The sequence below is a fragment of the Geotrypetes seraphini genome, chromosome 2, assembly GCF_902459505.1.
Source record: "Geotrypetes seraphini chromosome 2, aGeoSer1.1, whole genome shotgun sequence".
NCBI classification, from domain to species: domain Eukaryota; kingdom Metazoa; phylum Chordata; class Amphibia; order Gymnophiona; family Dermophiidae; genus Geotrypetes; species Geotrypetes seraphini.
In genome coordinates, this window is record NC_047085.1 from 304,288,345 (window position 1) to 304,303,914 (window position 15,570).

The following is a 15,570-nucleotide window of genomic DNA, read 5'->3' on the forward strand; positions in this document are numbered from 1 at the left end:
TTTTCTAAAAGCGACGTAGGTCAGTCTAGCTCCATTAATGTAGTTGTCTAGCCAGTGTTGTTTGTTTGCTTGGTACATAAATGTTCTATCTAGAAAGGTTTTGTATTTACAGCCGGTAATGCTTGGATATGCAAATAGATTGCTGTTTCTGGTTTGTCTTATGGGACTGTATAATATGAAGTGAGATAGCAAGTATGTAGGAGCTAGTCCCCAGACTAGCTTGAAGCATATGCATTAGTATGCAAGAACCATATGGATATCAGCAATTGAACAAAAGATTCTTGGGACAGGCGATAAAAATTCTCCTGTCAAAAATACTGCTCAGAGAAACGCTAATTGCAATTACAATGCTGACACAACACACGGTGAAACATTTTAATAGATGACATAGGGTGTAAGCAAAGATGGAGCATATAGATAAGATAGAGTAGCAGGAATAAGAAAATAAGGGGACTAATTTAAAGAAGTTGAATATGAGGTCAGAATGGTGCTTGAGAATTCTCAGCTAGGGTAGGAGTGGATTAAAATAAAATTAAATAAAAAAGATTTAAACATAAAGAAAAAGTAAGCGCATACTTTCCTTTATACTTTGTTAGCATAACAGCCAAAATACGTAGATGCCTATAATTTAAGCATAAGCATTTACACCAGCCATAGAGCTGGTGTAAGTCCTCACCATAAAGGCTGGAGATGTACACAACACTTATAATATTCTATAAGTTTTGTGCATAAGTATGAGTCTCACCTCTGCTCCATCCAGATGCCGCACATGTGTACACAACACTTGCATGTCAAATATGATATTTGTTCTCGCTTTGGCAGAACAGTGCTTTTAGGCAGAATTTTGATATTTACATGTGTGTAAGTGCACACATACATGTATGTATGCCATTTTTATAATCATTTACATGCATAATCAACACATAACTATTAGCATAATTAACCCCTTGATGGCTACTGCAGGTAGCATACCTGCAGCATAAAGGATCAGACAGTTTGATGTAATTTTAACTTTCCAAGACTGGACAGGTGAGGGTCCTTTGCTGATTCTTTTCCTTCTTTCCTTTCCAGGTCTTTCGTATATACAGTAATCCTTTGGTGCATGAGGCTAAGCATGTTGCCTCCAATTGACAACTTCCAACCGTGTGAGAAGTTTGAGGCCAATGTGTTTGCCAGTAGTCGATGCCAAAACTGCTTGCGCAGCCTGCGTTTTCATCAACCCGAGGACGTGGTGGAGGTATTGATCTTTCCATGTAAAATGTTGAATATTTCATTGAAGGGCTTTTGGGGTTTTTTTTTAACCAGTTATGTTTAGTATTATCATGAGGGGGAGTTACTCTCAGAATCAGCAAGGGAAAGAAAAGAAATAAAAAGGGATAGGACTTGTACACTGCTTTTTCTGTGTGGTTTATACAATCAAAGCAGCTTACATATTTTTTTTTAAATTATAATTATTTTATTTATAATTTTATACAATATTCCCAAGCATAAACATCTTGTACAGTAAGATTGTATTAAAACAAATAAAGAGAAAGAAAATAAATTGCAATACAATATAAAAGATATTAAACATCTTAACATCTTCTCCTTATAAAGACAATCTCTAGTCCACAATTATTGGCTCCAAGACTTTAATAGGGTGAGAAAAATCGAAAAGATCATCATAATAATCTTAAACTTAAGAAAATCTAAGTAGATGACATCGCGGGGCGCTTAATCATGAGTTTCTGTTATTACTTCCATTTTTTTCACCTTTCTCAAGACGTTTCAATGCCACAAATTTAGTTAGGTGTGTCGGATCAAAGAATATATATTTATCAGAACCATAATGAACAATACATTTACAAGGAAATCTAAGGAAAACTTTTCCTCCCACTGAAGTTACTCCAGATTTTAATAACAGAAACTGCTTTCTTCGTTTTTGAGTCTCTTTGGTAACATCTGGAAAAATTTGTACCTTCTGACCCAGGAACTCTTTAGTTCTATTTTTAAAGAACATCTTCATAATCCAGTTCTTATCTGGCATCAATACAACTGTTACCAGCAATGTCTCAGGTTTAACCAATTCCTTCATTGAACTTTCCAATAGTGTAGTAATGTCCAATTTTGATTCCTGTTGTCCCTCATTGATCAATTGCTGATCCAATTTTCTATCAGGCAGGTAAAATACTTGTGTAAATGGTGGAATTAATTCTTCTGAAACTGAAAAAATCTCTAAGAAATATTTTTTTAACATTTCCCTAGGAGACATAGAAGAAATCCTAGGGAAGTTTAGGAACCGCAAATTATTGGCTCATTGGCCATTTTCAATCATTTCCAGTTTCATCCTGATGTTTGTACTATCTCTAATCACAGTTTCTTGTACTTGTTTAACCCCTACTATTTCACTTTCATTTTTTTCTGAGATGGTTTTAACTGAAGTCATTTCTGATTGCAATTGAGTCAGTTCTTGTTCCTGCTTATCAATTTTCATTTCCAGTACTTTAATTTGTGGATTCAATGAGTTTCCTAATTTAACTACTAAGTCCCAAAGAGACTCCATTGTAATTTCAGTGGGGTTTTCAACCAAAAAGGAAGAGAAAGAAGTCTCACCTGCCAAAGTTGTGGGTATCAAGTCTTGTTGTGCCTCCCTTTTCCTTAATGTTCCAGCCGCAGTATCTCTCTCCAGACTCAAAAAGTCTTTTGATAGATCCATAACATAGCTGGCTGATGAACCAGCCTCCTGGGCTACCAGGACTGCCTCTATGGACGCGCCTGGTGCCTGCGGCGAGCTAGTATGCTGCGGTTGGGGGGGAGTGTCTCTTACTTCCGGGCTCAGCGTGACCTCTAGCCCATGGATCCTAGTGGTGTCACCCCATACCGCCGAGTCCTGCGGGCGATTCCCCGCAGCTTACATATTTTTTAGACAGAGACTTATTTTGTACCTGTGACAATGAAGTATTGTGACTTGCCCAGAGTCACAAGGCTCTGCATGGGGAATTGAACTCACAACCTCAAGGTGCTGAGGGTGTCAGGTCAAAAGCGCGCCAGGACAAAGGCGCGCGCAGACAATTGAGCGCAGCACGGAGGCGTGCGCCGCAGAAAATTACTGTTTTTAGGGCTCCAACAGGGGGGGTATGGGGGGAACCCCCCCACTATACTTAATAGAGATCGCGCCACATTGTGGGGGCGTTGTGGGGGGTTTGGGGGGTTGTAACCCCCCACATTTTACTGAAAACTTCACTTTTTCCCTGTTTTTAGGGAAAAAGTTAAGTTTACAGTAAAATGTGGAGGGTTACAACCCCCCAAACCCCCCACAACGCCGGCGCGATCTCTATTAAGTAAACTGGGGGGCTCCCCAACAAAACCCCCCGTCGGAACCCCTAAAAACTGTAATTTTCTTCGGCACGTGCCTCCGTCTTGCGCTCAGTTGTCGGCGTGCGCCTTTGTCTTTCGCGGGGTTGTCTATGAATCGGTGCTGAGGCAGCTGCTCTAACCACTAGGCCACTCCTCCACTCCTTGAAAGCTTTTGGTGTGTCTTAAGACTGTGTTTCCAAAGACTGTCCTGGAGTACCCCCTTTGCCACTCAGATTTTCAGGATATCCACAATGAATAAGTATGAGATTGATTTGTATACACTGCCTCCATTGTATGCAAATCTCTTCATACATATTCATTGTGGATATTCTGAAAACCTGACAGGCAAGGGAGTACTCCAGGACCGACATGAGAAACACTATCTTAAGCAAACTGGATTTCTTCTGTCATGGGTTGAATTCCTGCCACCTGTGCTGGAAATTGATTCCAGAGGGTTACCATATAGCTCCAGAAAAAGGAGGATGGATTGTGACATCTGGGTTTTACTCCCATTGAAGTGATAGATGCTGAAGGGCAGGTTTGATCTCTTGACCAATTATGGAATGCCCAGCAATTAAGACCCATGCTTATGCTTATTTACAGGTTAAACACTATGGGCTAGAGTCACTTACCTGATTCTCCGTGTCCATTCCGTGACCGATCCGTGCAGGCCCGACCAATTCACGGAATAAAAAAAATTAAAATGAGGGCGATCGGAGGAATGCCCCCCTCCGACTGCACGGATTGCTAATGTGCAATCCTGACACATGCGCAGACCATCTGCTTTCCCTGTAGATGGTCTGCGCATGCGTTTGGTGACCATTTTTACTGGGTTTTTTTTAAATTTATTGGCCCCGATTCTCCTGCTCTCCCAGGGACCAATAGAGCTCCACTTCTCTGAGTGCATTGATTAAGAGCTCCTTTTACTAAGGTGCGCTAGCATTTTTAGCGCACGCAGGATTTTAGCGTGCGTTAAACCCGCGCTACGCTTTTAGAACTAACGCCAGCTCAATGTTGGCGTTAAGGCCTAGCGCGTATGGCAATTCAGCGTGTGCTATTCCACGTGTTAAAGCCCTAACTCACCTTTGTAAAAGGAGCCCTAAGTCTTTTTTGGGATAATTTGATACGTTGGAGTGAGTTCTCTGTATTATAGCATTTATCTTCCTCATCTCCTTCACTGTTGGAGTTATAGTACCCTACCTCATAGTTGATTTATATATTTAGGGCAGGAAAACTTTTTTTTATTTTTAATGGGCACAGATGCTGTGCATGTTACATACCATCATTATATGCCAATGATGGTGTGTGGGCATGGGTTGGCTAATCTGTGCCTTATTATTTCAAGCGCTGGAGATTATTCTCCCTACGCTGACCTTACACACTGAGGACACCCCATTTCACATATTAAATTTAAACATAATTAATTTATTCAATTATTGAGGCTCAAGTGCTTGTTTGGGCAGATTTGTCCCCCTTAGAGAACCTATTGACTTTGACTGCTTTTTTGGAGTTTCTTTTGAAGTATCTGTAGCAGTATTTTTCCTGGAGAATTTACCTTTGCCGTGCATGTTACATGCGCACAATATTTGCCCTATTAAAAAAAAGAAAAAAGGCACACACCACCACCGATGATGGTCCTCCCCAATGTATCGGCACTGCAAACTGACGACCCCTCCCCCCCGCAGCAGCGGAAATGGCAAGAGGAATGCCTACTCCCTCCTGCCATGGACCCCCAGCACCCCCCTCCTTCCAACAGACAAAGGTATGGGAGGGTCTTCTCTCCTTGGTGTATCCCCCCTCACCCTCTATATTCAAAGCTACCGTATATACTCGAATATAAACTGATCTGAATATAAACCGAGGTTACCATTTCCCCCCTCCAAAAAGGGGGAAAAAAGCCATACTCGAACATAAACTAAGATTAGAAATTTGGGTGATAATGGTGTGACCTCAGTGGCCTGCCAGCGGAAGACAAACCTATCCAACTCTTTACTCCAGTGTAGCATGAGTAGTCTCCTATACTGGGCTGCCATTGGGGCTGGGAGGAGAAAAAGAACTGGTGTGGAAAGGAAAGGAGCGAGTATAGGAGACCAAAGGGCAACTTCCTAGGAGTATGTTAAATGGGCATCCTAAATAAGCCATGCAAGAGTAATAATAACAAGGCAGCTTCCTTTACACTGTATAGTTTAGGAAGATTCTTCTACATAATCCTATTTCATATCCTCATTGACCTTCTCAAACCCAGCCCCCCACAAACCCAGTCTTCTCCCCCAATGACCGGCACCATTTTCCATCACAAACCCCACTCCCCTGTTGACTAGTGCTATTTTTCAGCACAAACCCTTCTTCCCCTATGACTGGAGCTGCCATCTTCCCCTGCCCAGCTGGCATTACGCATGGCTCAAGGCTTGTCAGCTCCTACCCTCTCCAAAATTTTCAGAGAGGGCAGGAGCTGGCAGGCATTGATCATGCACAGAAGCTCAAGGCCTCACACCAGCCTATAACCTTAGTGTCAGCTTCTTTGGTAAGTGTAATGCCAGCTGGGCAGGGGAAGATAGCAGCGCCGGTCATCGGGGAAGATGGGTTTGTAGATGAAAGTAGCACCTGTCATCGGGGGGAGGGTTGAGTTTGTTGAGGATGGTAGAGTTTAGTCATCAGGGCAAGGGGGTTTGCCGAGGATAGAAATGCCAGGCATTGGGAGTGAACAGCAGCACCACTGATCATCAAGTCAGGCCAGGAGAACAAAAGTGATGGTCACCAATTGGGAACTTGAATATAAACCGAGACCCCCATTTTTGGGCCCAAAAATCTTGGTTTATATTCAAATATATATGGTATTTAACCAGCCAGAAATGGACATTAACTGGTTAAATAGTGTTTAACAGGCTAACTCCAGACCAGCGGAGAATGGTTCAATAATGAGACCTCCTCAGTGACGATCTCAGGGGTTTGCTTGTGTTTGCTTGGGGGTTTTATGCTACTTAAAATGTCAATTGTGTTGGGCATTCATTCGAGGGTTTTTTTTTTTGTACTATGACTCGTACGTTGTCATGTTCTTTCGCTTGTCGATTTCCCTGGCTGTTATGCTTTTATCTGCATTCCCCCTTTCTGGTTCTATGTTTCCGTTGCAATTGATAATAAAGATATTTACAAAAAAAAAAAACAGGCTAACTCCAAATATTCAGTGCGAGCTAACCGATGATCTCTGCTGAATATTCATGGTTAGCAGTTAAAAGTTAGCAGACTATATTGCATATTAAGCAGCAATATTCAGTGTTGACAAGCTAAGTTAGCGGCCAAATTGGGCTGGATAAATAGCAGGCCTATCTTTGGTTGCTATTAACTTTTAGTTAATTTGTATGGATGGATCAGAAAATGGGCAATTGAGGGGGAAAAACACACAGTGGGCCGTTTTGTGCATCGGGTCGGTAACAGCAATCGTCGCTAAAGCTGTGAAAACAGGTTTAGCGACGATCACTGACTTTAGTGCATCCCCCACTTAATCCTCCACTGCCCCAGGTACATTAGATAGATTGTGAGCCCACCGGGACAGATAGGGAAAATGTTTGAAGTGCCTGTATTTAAACTGATTTGAGTGTGGTTGTATAACTACAAAAAGGTGGTATACAAGTCCCAATCCCTTTATCTGCTGTCATTTACTATGTTACTATAAAAGTGAACAAATTAGTAGCATATTGCCTGCTTGCAGCAAGAAGTTTACTTGCACTCAAGATGGAAACAAGAGAATCCACCCACAAAAGCAGAGTTGGTGGATAAAATCCAAAGGATGAGTGTGATGTGCAGAATAGGGGCACGGAAGGGTCATTAAATAAATCACCACTGGGAAATATGGGAGAGGTTGAATGGTATGTGCAGTATGCAAAGCTGTAAGATAGTTGTTTAGCACTATAAATTTATATGGAGAGAATGGAATCTGGAGGGGGGGGAGGAAGAGGGTAAAAGAAGGTTCTTGTAGGGGCTGGGGAAGAAGGGATCCAGTATGGGAACCTAAAAAAGCCAATATGAGAAGAACGCATGAATTGGTGATGTTAATGCAGAGATTATGTATTTCAACAATAAATCTACAACTCTAAATGGTTAATTAAATAGTTAATTATAAAACAACAAAACCAATGAAAGAACAAACTAAATTGTAGAGAAAATTTTTTCTTGACTTTCTTAAACCAGATAATACTGACAGGAACAAGCCTCAGAAAATGGAGTAATTTATCTCATACTGGAATTTCTTCCAAGAGAAGAAATAATTTTTTCTCTACTCCTGATGACATCACAGGCTTGAACCCGTCCTTCCTACCATTATTTAAACTATCAATTCATTTACTTAATTAATTGCTTTATTAATAATTCATAAATTAATTTCCTTATTAGTATCTTCTTATTTAATCTAACCTAACTCTTAAACAATTCATCAAATTTTAATATTTCATTAAATTTTTATTACAATCTCATAACTAACTAAGGAGTCTCTAAAAAAACTATTAAAAGGAACTACAATTCAGCTGAATACTCAGGACCGGCAGCAAATAGTACTTTTAAGTGCGTTAGTACTTTAAGTATTTCAAAAAGGTGCTTCAGTGCTGTAAACAGTTTTCATTTGATACTATTCAGCTCAATTCATTGAGGTTGCTTCATTGCTGTAAGCGATTTCAATTAATACTTTCAGCTCAATTCATTTAGTAAATACTTTTCATTCATGCTGCTTTAATGCTGTAAACGATTTTCATTTCATTTAATACTCTTTTTTTTTTTTTTTTAAGTTTATTAGGATTTTATATACCGCCTATCAAGGTTATCTAAGCGGTTTACAATCAGGTACTCAAGCATTTTCCCTATCTGTCCCGGTGGTCTCACAATCTATCTAACGTACCTGGGGCTATGGAGGATTAAGTAACTTGCCTAGGGTCACAAGGAGCAGCGCGGGATTTGAACCCACAACCCCAGGGTGCTGAGGCTGTAGCTTCAACCACTGCGCCACACACTCCTCCACACTCTCAGCTGCAATGCTTCAATATTTCTCAAGAATAGGAATTGGAAAATACTTAAAGTGCTTGTGCTTATGTGCCAAAAAATCTCAACTAATTAAGCACTTCATAAATTGACTTAATACTTCATGCTTTCTCTCAAAATCAAAGTATGTGGAGGGGCATAATAAAAAAAAACGTTTAAGTCCCCTTTTGGCCTAAGGCCCTAAATGTTGAAAGTAGAAGCAGGGAAAATGTCCATTCTCAAAAAAAACGTCCAAAAGGAGGTGTTTTTTTTTTTTTTATAATGGCCTGCCTCTACGGTCAGCTGTTTAAACGCCTAGACTACCACTATGTCTACACCAGTGGTTCCCAAACCTGTCCTGGATCCTGAAAACCTGACTGGCTGGGGGTCCCCCAGGACAGGTTTGGGAACCACTGCTGTAGACATAGTGGTAGTCTAGGCGTTTGGGAACCACTGGTCTACACTAACAACATATAATCAACCCAAAAAAGCCTAAGTCCCAAACGCCCAACACAAGAACTTTTAGGCAAAGGAGAAGCCAGTCCTTTGCCTAAAAGCTGGATTCTGTAACCGGTGTCTGTCAAAAACAACACCGGTTACAGAATCCACCCCCCCTCCCCCAACAAGATCGGGGCAGGAGGAAGCCCAAGCCCTCCTGCCCTGGCGAGTTGCGATACCCCGCCTCGACGAGATCGGGGCAAGAGGGAGCCCAAGCCCTCTTGCCCCGGCAAGCCGCATCCCCCCCCCCAACAAGATCAGGTCAAGAGGGAGCCCAAGCCCTCTTGCCCCGGCGAGCCGTGACCCCTCCCCCCGGCAAGATCGGGGCAAGAGGGAGCCCAAGCCATCCTTCACCAGCGAGCCGTGACCCCTCCCCCGCCGATTACGATCGGGCTAGAAGGGAGCCCAAACCCTCCTGGCCAGGCGGCCCCCCTACCCCCCACCCCCACTAAGATATGGGCAGAAGAGATCACAAGCCCAACTGCCCTCGACGCACCCCTCTCCCACGATTGCCCCCCTGAACCCCCGATCGGCCCCCCTGCCGACCCATGAGACCCCCTCCGCCGACCCCTCAACCCACCCCCAATCTCCCTCCCCGTACCTGTAAAAGTTGGCCGAACAGACGGGTCCCAAGCCCGTCCGTCCGGCAGGCCATCCTGCCCGTATCTTAGTGGGGGTGGGGGGCAAGGGGGTTGCCTAGCCAGGAGGGCTTGGGACCCGTCTGTTTGGCCAATCTTGTCGGGGGGGGGGGGTGATGCATCATGGCAGGAGAGATTGGCTATCTCCCCTGCCGCAATGCGATCACCCCTCTACCCAAACTGCCACAAACTGCAGCAGTTCGGGTAGAGGGGTGATCGCATCATGGCAGGGGATCTGATCCATCTCTCCTGCTGCGATGGTTGTGGTGGTGGGGGGGTAGATTGCCGGGCCGCTGAGCTGATCACGCCTGCTGCCATCAGCTCAGCAGGCCCTTTTTCGGCATTTATACCTGTTTTGACTTGGTCTAAGTTAGAACATATAAGTGCCGACTAGGCAACCTGCCTAAACTTTTGGTTATACCTGCTGTACGCCTATATCTAGGTCGGCCCACCTCCCGCCCTTTCTCCTCCTCTAAAAATGCCTCTTTTCGCTCCATGCATTTAGAGGCAGGGGAAAAGCCTAAGCTTTGATTATGGGTACTTGGATGATCAGGCTTTTTGATCGTCTAAGTACCCATTTAGGCTACTTTTTAGACTTTTTTTTTTTTTTTTAAATTATGAGCCCCTTAGCTTATAGCTTTGCTCTTTTTGAAACCGAAGTGGTTACTTTATATTTTCTGTCTTCCGACGAGGCCTACATTTCGCAGGACAAATTTATCCGCCCTCTGCGTCAGGGATAAAGTTTTAGCAACACTTCTTTGCTTTAGCTGCACTTTACTGTCGGTTCCGAGCAAACAGCCTTGTTCCTGTCAGTATTATCTGGTTTAAGAAAGTCAAGAAAAAAATTTTCACTAGAATTTAGTTTGTTCTTTCATTGGTTTCGTTGTTTTATGAGATTATGTATTTGACATGATTTGTTGTGATTCCAAAAATTTAAGTTTCAAGAAAAGGAAGGGAGGAAAGTGGAGGGGTGTGTGTGGTGCAGTGGTTAGTGTTACAACCTCAGCTCCGCCAATAGAATGTCCGGGCCAATCAGAGCCCTAGCACCCTTCCTGATGCATCTAGGGAGGAGCCTGAGGCTCTGATTTTGCCACGAGACACTGGCGAGGAGGAGAGGCGCTGGCTGACTGCCTACAAGATATGCCTTTCACAGCGAGGGGCACGTTCTGTAGGCAGTCAGCCAGTACCCACACCTCTTCTCCACACCGGTGCCTCTCCTCTTCTCCGTGCCTCTCCTGCTCCAGCAACCCCCACTGGCGGCTCAGGGCCCTGTCTGGAGGGTCTTTGCACATGTGCAGACGTTGACATAATGACATCACGCAAACACATGATACCATCACATCAACATGCACACATTTCCGGGTGCTCTCTAGCCACGGCCCGGAGTTTATTGTGCCGCCAAGTGCTATAAAGGAAAGGAGATGCCTACTTTCCCTTATAGAACAGGTAACACATAGGTGCTCTCTTGGTATCTGTATATAGGCACACTGTCATAGAATTCTTCCCTTACTGCTAATAGACAGAACAGAGTACAGCTGATTTAAAATAAATCTTGGATTGATTATGAAGATAGTTAGTTATTCATTGGTATAGGCAATTGGTGACTCAGATGTTTGGGGAGGCTAAAGTGGGGCAAGGCTGGGGCATAGTGATATGGGTTATGGTGGTCTAAGATAAAATCCTTGGGCTGTGTTGCCCTTCTTTCTCTCTTCCCTCCCTCCATAGTCCTTCTCTTTCTTTCCTTGAGTCCCATCTCTCACCATCATCCCTTCACTGCATAATCACCATCTATCTTTCTCTCTCTCCAAACCCCTTCACTAACTCACTGATACCTCCGTCAGGTCACTGCCTGCCCGAGTCTGTGGTGGGAAGAGCAAATTGGAAGGGTAATCTTCTCTTCTGTTTCCTGCCACTGCCTCCCCAACTCCAGAGGCTCCGTTTTGGGGAGGGAGGAGGAGGAGGAAGAAGCCAAGTAGAGTTGGCAGCAGTGCACAAATTACTCTGGCCCTGCACATGATTTAATTTTTTTTTTTTTTTACATTCTTCAGAGTCAGGGATATAAGAACATAAGCAATGCCTCCACTGGGTCAGACCCGAGGTCCATCGTGCCCAGCAGTCCGCTCACGCGGCAGGCCAACAGGTCCAGGACCTGTGCAGTAGCCCTCTATCTATACCCCTCTATCCCTTTTTCTAGCAGGAAATTGTCCAATCCTTTCTTGAACTCCAGTACCGTACTCTGTCCTATTACGCCCTCTGGAAGTGCATTCCAGGTGTCCACCACACGTTGGGTAAAGAAAAACTTCCTAGCATTTGTTTTGAATCTGTCCCCTTCCAACTTTTCCAAATGCCCTCTTGTTCTTTTATGTTTTGAAAGTTTGAAGACTCTAATATAATGACAGAGAACGGCAGAGAAGATTATACTATACGCCATATTTACCATATTATGTTTGCCACACTGTCTGCCATGCTTCAATCTCTCATGCCATGTCATCACACAATGTTTGCTGTTCCATGTCTTCTATGCTATATTTCATCACACATGCTTGCCTTACCAATTTTGCCAAGTCGTGTCATACTATGTTACTCATGCTTTGTAATACTATGCTCACCATACTGTTTTTCACCATACCATGTTTGTCATAAGAACATAAGCAGTGCCTCCGCCGGGTCAGACCATAGGTCCATCCTGCCCGGCAGTCCGCTCCCGCGGCGGCCCAAACAGGTCACGACCTGTCTGAATCACCAGAAGGGGCTCCCTTGCCACCTTGGTTTCTCATTGAAGTCCTATCATCCCATCGTAGTCCTAACCCTCCGGTCTTGCACATGCACGACCTGTTGGGTTTCTATACTTATTACCTGGTTAGCTTTCTATACTTGTGTTACATCCCAGCTCCTCCCTCAGTATCTCACGATCCCTTTATCCCTCAGGAATCCGTCCAATCCCTGTTTAAATCCCTGTACCGTACTCTGCCTGATCACTTCCTCCGGTAGCGCATTCCAAGTGTCCACGACCCTTTGTGTGAAAAAAAACTTCCTTGCATTTGTTCTGAACCTATCTCCCTTCAGTTTCTCTGAATGCCCCCTCATGCCTGTTGACCCCTTCAGCCTGAAGAATCTGTCCCTATCCACCCTCTCTATGCCCCTCATGATCTTGAAGGTCTCTATCATATCTCCCCTGAGCCTCCTTTTTTCCAGAGAGAAGAACCCCAGCCTATCCAACCTCTCGGCGTATGGGCAGTGTTCCAGCCCTTTTACCAGTTTCGTTGCTCTCCTTTGGACTCTCTCAAGTACCGCCATGTCCTTCTTGAGGTGCGGCGACCAATACTGAACGCAGTATTCCAGATGTGGACGCACCATCGCTCGATACAATGGCATGATGACTTCCCGCGTCCTGGTTGTTATGCCCCTCTTTATGATGCCCAGAATCCTGTTGGCTTTTTTCGAGGCTGCTGCGCACTGTGCAGATGGCTTCAGTGATGCATCCACCAGCACACCCAAGTCTCTCTCAAGTCTGCTGTCTCCCAACATATTATGTTTCACCATGCTTTGTTAACTATGTTTTGCCATCCCTGTCAGACAATGTTTGCTATGCTTTGTCCTACCATACTATGTCTGAGAGTGTGGCGCAGGAGTTGGAGCTGCAGCCTCAGTACCCTGAGGTTGTGGATTCTGACACGCGCTGCTCCTTGTGACCTTGGGCAGGTCACTTGGTCTCCCAATGCCCCATGTATATTAGATAGATTGGGAGCCTGCCAGGATAAACAGGGGAAAATGCTTGAATACCTGAATAAATTCATGTAAACCGTTCTGAGCTCCCCTCCGAGAACAGTATAGAAAATTGAATAAATAAATAAAGATTACCCTTCTGATGTGGTCTTCCCGCTGTAGACTCGAGCAAGGAATGGAAGTTAGCGCTTGGGGCTGGGGAGGTTTAGCCTCCCGAAGCCTCTTATATGGAGCACCTATGTACATTGGCCTTGATTTAGAAGAAAGTCTTTCTCTCTCTTAAGCAAAGCTACCAAATTATCAGTTCCTGGAGTAAGACTTTATAATCAGTCCTGGTTTTGAACTTACATCCCAAAAGAGTGGTATTTGTAAGTGGTATTTGTAATCCCTGATTCTATCCACCAAAATCAGCTCTGCAGGCTCCATAATATACCAAGGTAGGATTGATAGAAATCCCTGATCTAGCCTAAATCTCCCTCCTGGAACTGGGGAACTTGGCAGCTCTGCTTAGGTTGAACGGGTACTTATAGGTCATTAGGGACAGAATGGTCTGTTTCTGATATTTGAACCGGGACCATTTCAAAACTTTCCATCCATTTACTGACAGCAGTAAGACTGCAAGTCTTGGATCAACAAAAGACCAGGACAGCGTTGTATTCCCATCTAGGGCTGTTCTTCCATTATGTGACCTGAGCAATTGTCTAGACTGCCTTAACTTTGGAGATGGCGTGCACTTCCTCTTTCTATCCCACGCTGACATAATTGAAAAAAGACCCAGGACATGCCTCTATCACTACTTCCTGTCCACCCTCGTCCCTCTCTCTTAATATGGCCTCGCTGCCACAGCTACTTCCTGTGCCCCCCTCCCCTTTACTATCATCAACCACTGATTTCCCTATATGGCCACCACTGCCTCCCAGATCTGAATTTCTATCAGTGGCTCTGAGTGCCTCCTAATTGTGTATAGCTATGTGGATTCCAAAGCTCAAGTCTCTGTGTCCGTTCCAATCCCTCTTTCTAAATGAGAAGGCTTAATACTTTAATGATAATGGGAGGGGCATAATAACCACCCTAACCTGAATGCCTAGCCAGAACATACCATGTGTCCCTCCTCCTCATTTCATGCTTAGCTCTAGGTATGTCCTACTGCACAAGTTCCTCCTGTCATCCAATCAGTTTTCTTTGGAGCCCTGAATCTTTTTCCCATTGGCCAAGAATGCCTTAGAATTTTCAAAGCGATTGCCCAGGCCCCCTATTCTCCTCAACAGAAAGGTCAGATTCACTGTGTTCTGTATTCAAGAGTTCAGTTCAGTGTGCGTTTTAGGAAGTTGAAACATGTGCATTAAGCAGGATTTTAAAATATCCTCATAAAATAACATTGAGACCTCAACCTTTAAAAAGAAAGAACAATTAATCTTTGGAAGTCAGATACTACCTGTGTGTGCTTTGTCGAGGATTCAAGTTTTGTTTTACATATAATTGGAAGCCCTTCCTATTCTTATATTCACTTCTGGGAAGGGAGCTTTTTTTCTTCACCATAATCTGACCCTTGGAAAGTAAAAAAAAAAAATTGCTTTGTAAAATAATTGAAGGAGCAGACTTACTATAGGGTTCAGAGTTCTTTCACCACCCTCCTCCCATCATCATCATCATACAAAGCCATGCCCAAGCTACAGGTGTCATGTGTACTGGAGGTTTCCTCTCCGCTTTGTCTCCAGGCTGAAAGCTGTTGTTTTACCTTGTGAGGTGCCAGATAGAACTGCTGAAATATTTATGAGGCTTCCAGCTCAGTCTAGGTAAGATTACAGCTTCTCTGGCTCATCCCCTTGCACTGTGGCAGTTGTGACAGCACTCCACATCCCCAGAGCACAGCAGGACAATGGAGGCCAGATCACGATGACAGCCAGGACCGTACCAGCTTGATATGCAGCTAATGCTGGTCTCTTATGCACAGCGGTAGGCCTGGGGGCTTATGACAGGGTGAGCATGACTCAGAGCAGTTGGTCCTAGTGCCCTCTGTGATGCCATGTCAGAGCAAAAACAGATATGACACTGCACAGAGACTGTTACATAAAACTACAGATTATAATGGGAGTCTGGCATCATTGGAAATAGAGGTTCAGCAATATTATTTTAGAAAAAAAAAGTGTTTGAATACAGAGCACCCAGGATAGCAGCCTTGAAGGGGGAGATATGTAAGATAGAAAGCTTATCAAGAGGGAGGAATATTGTATGGCATAGGGATTAGAGGTCTGCACGGGAACGGGGATTGCGGGAATCCCCCCTAACCCACGGGACTCCCATGGGGACCCCCTCTGGCCCACGGGACTCCCATGGAGACCCCCCTCTAGCTAATGGGACTCCC

General features: G+C 44.1%; 1 protein-coding gene across 1 annotated transcript in view; it reads left to right on the forward strand.

Moving 5' to 3' along the window:
* TRIOBP (TRIO and F-actin binding protein) overlaps positions 1-15,570 on the forward strand; it is a 287,725-nt gene that overhangs the window by 22,134 nt on the left and 250,021 nt on the right. The window contains exon 2 of the mRNA XM_033929925.1: positions 1,072-1,237. Within this exon, the coding sequence (XP_033785816.1) occupies positions 1,103-1,237 (135 nt within the window). The 5' untranslated portion in view covers positions 1,072-1,102. The remainder of the gene's footprint in view (positions 1-1,071; positions 1,238-15,570) is intronic.